The following is a 9,694-nucleotide window of genomic DNA, read 5'->3' as shown; positions in this document are numbered from 1 at the left end:
AAAAAAAAAAAAGTAAGTAAAAATGTAAACCATTAAGAAGACCTCTGGTATGGTTTGGCTGTGTCCCCACCAAAATTTCATCTTGAATTGTAGCTCCCATAATTACCATGTGTTGCAGGAAGGACCCAGTGGGAGGTAACTGAATCATGAGAACAGGTCTTTCCCATGCTATTCTTGAGATAGTGACTATGTCTTACAAGATCTGATGGTTTTATAAAGGGAAGTTCCCCTACATATGTTCTCTTGCCTGCTGCCATGTAAGACGTGACTTTTCTCCTCATTTGCCTTCCACCATGATTGTGAGACATCCTCAGCCACGTGGAACTGTGAGTCAATTAAACCTCCCCTTTATAAATTACCCAGTCTCAGGTATGTCTTTATTAGCAGCATGAGAACAAACGAGTACAAACTCATTCATTACCTTAAAGTGGTGAAAATATTTCTATGACTCAAAATTTAGAAGTCATAAGAGAAAAGGCTGATAAAGAACAAAACAAACAAGCCAAAGCCTTCTGCATGGGATACACACACGTCCACCAAAGTCAAGCCAAAAGACAAACAGCAAATGGGGAAATCTTCAATTCAGAGCATATGCAAAGAGCTAATTCCTTGAATATATAAAGAACATGTACAAATGGATCAGAAAAAAAAAAAACTATCCCAATTAAAAAGTGAGCAAAGCATATGAAGGGACAATTCACAGAATACAACTGGCAGAGACAGAGTCTTGTTCTTTCACCCAGGCTGGAGTACAGTGGCATGATCTCTGCTCATTGCAACCTCTGCCTCCTGGGTTCAAGTGATTCTTCTGCCTCAGCTTCCTAAGTAGCTGGGATTGCAGGCATGTGCCACCATGCCCAGCTAATTTTTGTATTTTTTAGTAGAGACAGGGTTTTACTATATGTTGGCCAGGCTAGTCTTGAACTCCTGACCTCAGGTGATCCACCTGCCTCAGCCTCTCACAGTGTTGGAATTATAGGTGTGAGCCACTGCGCCCGGCCACAACTGGCTCTTAAACCCAGGGAGATGCTCAGGTCACTTGTAATAAGAGATATGCAAATTTACACTGAGGTATCAATTTATGTTTATCAGATTGACAAAAACTCAAATGTGTGATAAAACAGTGTTTTGGCAAGACTAGGAAAACAGGCATGCTAATAGATTATGTAAACATAAATTGGGACAATACTTATTGAGGGCAATTTGTCAATATGAGTCAAAATAATAACTTTTCCTTAGGGGCCAGGAGCAGTGGCTCATGCCTGTAATACCAGCACTTTGGGAGGCTGAAGGGGGTAAATCGCTTGAGCCCAGGAGTTTGAGACCAGCCTGGGCAACATGACCAAACCCTATCTCTACAAAAAATACAAAAAATGCCTGGGTGCCATGGCTCATGTCTATAATCCCCAACACTTTGGGAGGCCAAGGCAGGCGGATCACCTGAGGTTGGGAGTTCGAGACCAGCCTGACCAACATGGAGAAACCCCGACTCTACTAAAAATACAAAATTAGCCGGGCTTGGTGGCTCATGCCTGTAATCCCAGCTACTTGGGAGGCTGAGGTAGGAGAATTGCTTGAACCTAGGACACGGAGGTTGCAGTGAGCAGAGATCAGGCCATTGCACTCCAATCTGGGCAACAAGAGTGAAACTGTCTCAAAAAAAAAATAATAATAATAATTAGGCAATGTGGTACAGGCCTGTAGTCACAGCTACTCAGGAGGCCTAGGTGAGATCACCTGAGCCGAGGAGGTTGAGGCTGCAGTTAGCTATAATCCAACCACCACACTCCAGCCTGGGCGACAGAGCAAGACCTTGTCTCAAACAAACAAAAACTGTTCCAAGTCTCTGCAGAAATCTAAAAGAACAAAAACAAACAAAAACGAATATACACATTGACCCAACATTTACATTTCTGGTGATTTGTCCTACAAATAAACTTGCATACATGTGAAATGATATGTGTATTATTTATTCATTATATTATTTACATTAGCAAAAGACTGAAAGTAATTGAAGTGTCTATAATTTAAAACTGGCTAAACACAACAGTACAAGCATACAATAGAATATTATGTGGCTACAAAAAAGAATGAGGAAGCTCTCAGTGTACTTATGAAAGATCTCCAAGACACATTATGAAGTGAAAAAAATGTAGTATATTACCTTTTGTGTAAAAAAGAAGTATAAGGCCAGGTGCGGTGGCTCATGCCTATAATCCTAGCACTTTGGGAGGCCAAGGCAGGTGCATTGCTTGAGCCCAGGAGTTTGAGACCAGGCTGGGCAAATGGGGAAACCCTGTCTCTACAAAAAGAAAAATTAGCTGGGCATGGTGGTGTGCACCTGTAGTCCCAGCCAATCAGGAGGCTGAGGTGGGAGGATAACCTGAGCCTTGGGAGGACAAGGCTATAGTGAGCTGTGATCCAGGCACTGCACTCCAGCTTGGGCAACAGAGCGATACTTTGTCTCAAAAAAAAAAAAAAAAAAAAAAAAAAGAAAAAAGGCAAAAAAAAAAAAAAAAAAAAAGAAAAAAGGCAACATGGATATATAATTGCTTATGTTATCAAAAAAAAAGCTATGGAAGGGCACACAATTAATAAAATGTTGCTCCCTTGCAAACTTCTTTAGCTTCCTTGATGCTCTAAATTCCTTGCTTAGGCGCATTCTAACTGTGGTTAAACACAACAAACCACTTACTCTATCCCTGTGGTCAAACAGCTGGAATAAAATTCACACCAGTGTGTCTGGTATCTTCTTAAATTTATGTCCAAAATGCCTAGTAGGCATTTAACACTGCTCACCAGTTCTAACACACTTCTCTAGTGTGTATCTTTTATTTTATTTTTTATTTTTTGAGACAGAGTGTCACTCTATAACCCAGGTTGGAGTGTAGTGGTGTGATCTCTGCTCACTGTAACCTCTGTCTCCTGGGTTCAAGCGATTCTTGTGCCTTAGCCTCCTGAGTAGCTGGAATTTCAGGTGAAAGCTACCATGCCGAGCTAATTTTTACATTTTTAGTAGAGACGGGGTTTTGCCATGGTCAGTCTGGTCTTGAACTCTAGTGATCCACCTGGCCTGGCCTCCCAAAGTGCTGGGATTACACGTGTGAGCCACTGTGCCCAGCCACTAGTGTGTACCTTTTCAGTCTCCACTTCTCCCTACTCTCTAGATTTCCTTTGTTTTGAGATGGAGTTTCGCTCTTATTGCTCAAGCTGGAGTGCAATGGCAAGATCTCCGCTCACTGCAACCTCCGCCTCCCAGGTTCAAGTGATTCTCCTGCCTCAGCCTCCCAAGTAGCTGGGATTACAGGTGTGTGCCACCACCCCTGGTTAATTTTTTGTATTTTTAGTAGAAACAGGGTTTCACCATGTTAGTCATGCTGGTCTCGAACTCCTGACCTCAGGTAATCTGCCCACCTCTGCCTCCCAAAGTGCTGGGATTACAGGTGTGAGCCACCATGCCCGGCCTCCTCTCTAGATTTCCTAAAGTTTCTTTTTCCTGTGCACTCTCAGCTAATGAGTTTACCTCTGAAGAAATCAGAGAAATTGCCATTATGTTCTCACCAACAGATCTATGAGCTGTACCACATGCTTCTCTTGTTATGGTGGCTGGTTTTCTTTTTCTTTTAACTCTCAACTTGAGCTCAGGGTACCATCTCTTCTCTCCTCTATTACTTTATACCACAACTGTTCTCCCCCTACCCCCTTTTTGAGAGGGGGGTCTTGCTTTGTCACTCAGGCTGGAATGCAGTGGCATGATCTCGGCTCACTGCAGCCTCTGCCTCCCAGGCTCAAAGGATCCTCCCACCTCAACCTCCGGAGTAGCTGGGACCACAAGCACTGCTATGCCCGGCTAATTTTTTAATTTTTATTTTTTGTAGACACAGGGGTCTCTCTCTCTGTTGCCCAGGCTGGTCTAGAACTCCTGGGCTCAAGCGATACTCCTGCCTTGGCTTCCCAAAGTGCTGGGATTATAGGCATGAGCCGTTGCACCTAGCCTCTCTTTTCCACACATCATTAGTTTCTTCCTCTTTACTGGATCATTGCTATTGGCATACAAGCATTTCCATCTTTTTTTATCTTTTTTTTTTTTTTGGAGATAGAGTCTGGCTCTGTCGCCCAGGGAGTAAAATGGCATGATCTCGGCTCACCGCAACCTCTGCCTCCTGGATTCAAGTGATTCTCCTGCCTCAGCCTCCGGAGTGGCTGGAATTACAGGTGCATACTGCCATGCCCAGCTAATTTTTGTATTTTTAGTAGAGGCGGGGTTTCCCCATGTTAGTCAGGCTGGGCTTGAACTCCTGACCTCAGGAGATCCACCTGCCTCGGCCTCTCAAAGTGCTGGGATTACAGTCACACGCCACTGTGCCCAACCAAGACTTTACATTTCTTTGAGGGTAAAGAACAGAGTTTTGTGTTTGGCAGGCACCAAAACACTTGTTTCAAGTTAGTGGTAGGATGTTTCTCCTTGGCTTCCATATTGTCTTCTGTGCTACTCTTGGAAGTAGATCGTAAGCCATTTGAAGTCAGGGATTGTGGTTTGTATGTACTTGTATTCCCTTATGGCACCCAGTAGGTGCTTAATAAACGCTGTTTTACATTGGATGGAACCAGAAGCAGAACTTTTGAGGAACAGATGGGAACAAAGGAATGAGGGCAAAGGTGAAAAAGGCAAAATGTCAAACAATACATTCTTTTGGATAAAAATGTGGTCTTTTCACTTGCAATGAGGTAATGCTAAGTAAGTTTTTTCTACAGTCTGCATATACTTAACACAGTTAAAAATAAATCATCTTAAAATAGAAACTACAACTAGTAAAGGTGTTGAGCATGAATTTCAATTAAAAATGATATAACAATATAAATATGAACAGAAAGTTTGAGTATCAACATTGTCTATAGAAAAAAGGTGGTTTAGTCAGCACCCAACTATTAGTCACGGTGAGAAAACAAATAGTTCTGAAATGTAGGGACCTGTTCACAGATCAAACATGTGTAAAGGACATATCCACAGACACCCAGAGATGTTTACAGAGCATGTTCAGCTCAGTTTGTATCATCTGGGTGTGTTTTGTGTACATCTGTTTAACTTTCTTGTTGAGATAATGTAATTCGGCTTTTCCCAAGTCGTGTTGTTGTGGGTTTTTTGTTGTCGTTCTTATTTGTTTGATTGAGACAGGGCCTGGCTCTGTCGCCCAGGCTGGAGGTCAGTGACGTAAGCTCATTGCAACCTCCGTCTCCGGGCTCAAGCCATCCTCCCAGCTCCGCCTCCGGAGTAACTGGGACTATATTGCCCAGGCTCCCATTTTCCAGTTGAGCTCCCTTTCCCTTGTTTTTTTCCCTTTCTTCCTCCCAGCGCAGTTCATCTCTCAAAGCCTGTGAACGCTGCCGGTGGGGTGGACAGAGGAACAGTTTGGAGGTGGTGTCAAGGCAACATTCCACTTCTCTCCCGGTCTTCTCCCCCACCCTCCCATATTCACATGTGGTTTTCACTTGCCAAGGGGCAGGACCAAGGTTTCTGCAGCACCAAACTGCAGGTGCAGTTGCACTAGGCAATTTACATTCAAACAAACACGAAACCCCAAACAAGCCCGTCTCCGTGAATCCCACAGCACGACTGCCTTCCCTACCTCCCCGTTAGAGGTACTTCACAGCCCTCCAGCTCCAACTGAGAACCCAGCCAGGCAGGAAGTCCCCACTTCAGGAACACCAACCAAGAAGGGAGCCGTCAGCTGCTGAAGGTGAGGAATCCGTCTTCTGACGCGACAGTCTCCTGGGCCAATCAGAGGCAGCTCGTGTGGGGAAAGGCGCCAGTGCGCCCTGACGGGGAGCAGCGGCGGGGTAGCACCTGGCAGAGGTGACTCGCTCTGCGGAGCGGCGGTTCCTTCCACCAATCGGAACGTGCAGGGGTGGGGAGCCGGCCAATCAGGCGCGGAGGGCGGGGCCGGGCGGGGCTCCACCTGGCTGCTGGCTCTTAGTCCCGGCGCTGCAGTCTGCGGAGCTGCAGTCTGCGGAGCTGTGTCTGTTCCCCGGAGTCCGTCGGCGGCTGTTGTATCGTATCGGGATCCTGGTCGCGATGGGGACGAAGGCGCAAGCCGAGAAGAAACTGTTGCGCCTCTTCGTTTTGGAGATCCTGTTGTGTAAGTTTTCTCGGAGTTTAGGGAGGAATCGACTGGTCGGGTCAGAGGTTGGTGGAAGGTACTCCCCACGCCCCTGGCCCGCGGGAGGGGAGGAGCTCAGAACCTGCTTACCTTGCTCGCCTAATTCTCTTTTCCACCCTTGCCTGGTCCCTCTTCTTTCACTCTCGCAGCAGGTGAGTGGCTGGCTCCCCTCCCCCACACTAGTGAGTTGTGACCCCACCCCTCACGCCCACCGGGAGGGAGCTGACCCGTCTGCACGCACCAAAAGTACACTCTGCGTCCTCACGGCGAGAGCCTTCGGGCCTAGGACCCTTCCACACTCATCTACCCAGCGCGCGCTCCACACGCACCTGGGAAGGGCCAGCCTCCGCGTCCAGCGCGCACCCAGCATCCACGAACCCCCGCTGCGCAGCCGGGAGCCTTGGCTCCTTACGGGTCCTCGGAGAAAATCGAATGGAGGCGGGCTGGGTGGAAGTCTGTCTCCTTAGCTTTTGCTGAAGGAGTCTCTGGCTCCTCTGAATCTTTGGAGTGCGGCTGTTGCTCTGGGAAAATGTCTGGGTGCACAGTCTAAAGAGGAAACGGAGTAGAAACCTGAAATTTCTCCAAGCGCAGCGTAGGTTCCAGCGAAGTTCCTTTCTGGAATAACTACCTCAGGAGTCCTTAATACAGGTTGTTGACTGAGTGACTCTTCCCAGGGGGAGAGTGTATCTGTTGGTTGGCTGGATTCTTATCAGAGTCAGAGCTCTGCCCTCCCCCTGGCTGTGTATGAGAGTTTTTGTTTCCTTTGTAAACTCCCTTTCCTGAGGAACAATGAGGCTCACTTGCTAGGGCATGCCTCTGTCTCTAGATGTGTTTGTGTGGGGCTGAGCGAGTAGTCGGTTGGTTTGTGCGTTAGTCAGCCTGTTGTGGCAGCACCTGTATGTTTATCCGTCTGATTCTTGAGTGTCTGTGTGTGTCTTTTTGTGAGTAGTTGTGTCAATATGTGAGTCTCCCCCAACCCCCAAGGTTCTTGTTTTAGAAAGTGTAAAATAAATGAATGATTACAATCAGTATTGTAATCACTGTGTTGTAAAGGCAATTAATTTTGCTAAGTTTTTGAAGGGCAGATGTAGATTCCCTGCCCTTACGTGGACTGACTGCTCATTTGTCCCTCATTACAAAAACATAAACTCTTGGGGGAGATTGGACCAGAGGCGTATCTGGTCCTCTTTCTATTTTAGTGATAAGGGTCCCAGAGGGGAATGACTTTTCCAGGTTGACAATAGAGTTAGGGGGTGGAACCTGGGAATGGAACCAAACTCTCTTGATTTGCATTGTTTTTTTTTGTTTTTTGTTTTTTTCCCATTCTTGGATCCAGCATCTCAGGCACTCTATGGCACAAGAACTGTTTGAGATACTGCTTCAGAATTTACTATCTTACCTACCTTTAAACTTTTACTTTCCCTCTGGCTTCTTCATTCACATCTCCCCCCACCTTTTTTTTTTTTTTTTTTTGGGAGACAGAGTTTTGCTCTTGTTACCCTGGCTGGAGTGCAGTGGCACTATCTCGGCTCACCACAACCTCCACTTCCTGGGTTCAAGCGAGTCTCCTGCCTCAGCCTCCTGAGTAGCTGGGATTACAGGCATGCGCCACCAAGCCCAGCCAATTTTGTATTCTTAGTAAAGACAGGGTTTCTCCATATTGGTCAGGCTGGTCTCGAACTCCCGACCTCAAGTGATCTGCCAAACTCAGCCCCCCAAAGTGCTGGGATTATAGGTGTGAGCCACCGTGCCTGGCCATGTCTCCCTTTTATTCTGCTCTTCTATTTTCCTTTTCTTCAATTTCCCTTTTTTCCCTACCCCTTACCTATTTTACTTCTGCCTGTATTTTAGAACTGCTAGTGATACCCACAGTCAATTTTTGGTTCAGTGGTTCTGGTACTAAAGAACTCTTTAGTACTGTGGTTCTGTACTAAAGATTTCTCCAACCTTTGTACTGTGCCAGTATTTTCCCCCTAAGCCTGGAAGTTTCTTCTGGGTGAGTGACTGTAACAGTTTTTGTCTGTGATAGTTATTTGTCAGGGTTAACAGCTTCCTGGAGCTGCTTCCTCCCTATCCTTTGCCACTGCTTCCTTTTTTTTTCTCTCCCTCGAATTTCCTATATTATTTATGATAATCCTGAAATAATCATATACTGGCACTGGAAGGTTTATGATAGCACCATTTGCAGCTTGGAGGTGTCTTCAGGGAACCAAGCCAAAGTAGTGCAGAGGGAACCTGAGATGATGTCTTATTAGCCTGTTAGGACAGTGGGTCCTGGGAAGTGGCATGTCCAGGGGATGGAGGAACTGACCCTGTAACTTTTAAATCAGGCTAGATGTGGGGTGGGGTTGGTGAAGGGGAGTGATTTGGTTAGTGTAAATGAAGATGGAAATGAGAGCCAGGCCAGCACACCTGTGTTCTAGCTTGGTTTCTTAGGCAGTAGCTGCCTTGTTTGTGATCTTAGGCAGTAGCTCAGTCTTTTCATCTATAAAATAGGATTAATAATACTTGTCCCACCCTTTCATGAGGATCAACCAGCATAATAATTACATTATATATACATGAAGGGATTATTGTTGGACAGCTATTAGCCCCTTTGGATTTTGTGCCAGAGTACTGTCCCTAGCAGAGTAGGTCAGAAAGGAAGCAGGGAAATCCCAAATGGTCAGAGTCAAAAATCACAAAGCAGAAGCTTTTTCTTGGGTGTCTAGTGTATATTCTGCCCCCTGAGAGGCATGTATCGGTTGCTCACATGTTCTCCCTGTTCCTCCAGGGCTGCTCCTCACTGTGGGCTCTGCTGTCAGGGAGGAAGTAGAAAAGGTACAATACGACTCACAAGTCAGGCAAAGGCCCAGCCCCAACTCCGGAACCTAATGGAGGGGAAACCCTGACCCTGCGGGGCAGGGATCCGAAGGGTAGACAATAGAAGAGCTAGACTTGGGAGAAATGAAACTGATGACCCAGAGTGCTAGCCTCCCTTTCCCTAGAAAACCTGTCCCTTAGAAAAGGTTCAGCTGTCTACCAGGCAGGGAGAGACACGGTGGAGGTGAGTGTGGGTAGGTCAACTTTTGGTAACCACAGGGGAGAGAGGGAAACCTGGGTCAGAATGCTGGCTTTTGCCCCCCTGCCCTTACTCGAGTGTGATATCACCACTGAGGAGTTCCGGGTTGGCAGGGCGTGCTGCCCTGTGTCTGGGTCATTCTCTGAGTCCTGGTGTTTTCTACTGATGTTTCTGACTCAAGCCCTTTCTAGCTTTGCTCTTCAGGGGCAGACATACCTCAAAACCGTAGACTGGTGACGTCACTCCTCCTTTCCTCTCCCTCTACTCTCAGGAATAAATTATTCCCTCCAAACTAGAAACTAGTGACTGGCACTTCCTAGTTCTAGTTCCGGGTGGCATTTCTCTTCAAACTAGAAGCTGGTGACTGGCATTTCCTAGTTCTACCCTGAACTGGGAAATGAGCGGCAGTGGAATTCCAGTGCCCTTGTCTTTGCCTTCTGGCTCCAGACCACTTTTTTTTTTTTTTTTTTTTTTT

At 46.4% G+C, this 9,694-nt stretch overlaps 1 protein-coding gene across 1 annotated transcript in view; it reads left to right on the top strand.

Moving 5' to 3' along the window:
• The first annotated feature begins 5,782 nt into the window (after positions 1-5,782).
• The window catches only part of F11R (F11 receptor), a 25,073-nt gene continuing 21,161 nt past the window's right edge, over positions 5,783-9,694 (top strand). The window contains exon 1 of the mRNA XM_017515046.1: positions 5,783-6,137. Coding sequence (XP_017370535.1) covers positions 6,074-6,137 — 64 coding nt within the window. The 5' untranslated portion in view covers positions 5,783-6,073. The remainder of the gene's footprint in view (positions 6,138-9,694) is intronic.

The sequence above is a fragment of the Cebus imitator genome, unplaced genomic scaffold (genome assembly GCF_001604975.1).
Source record: "Cebus imitator isolate Cc_AM_T3 unplaced genomic scaffold, Cebus_imitator-1.0 Scaffold541, whole genome shotgun sequence".
NCBI classification, from domain to species: Eukaryota; Metazoa; Chordata; class Mammalia; order Primates; family Cebidae; genus Cebus; species Cebus imitator.
Note: the sequence above shows the minus strand (reverse complement) of the source record. Positions and strands in the feature narration are given on the sequence as shown.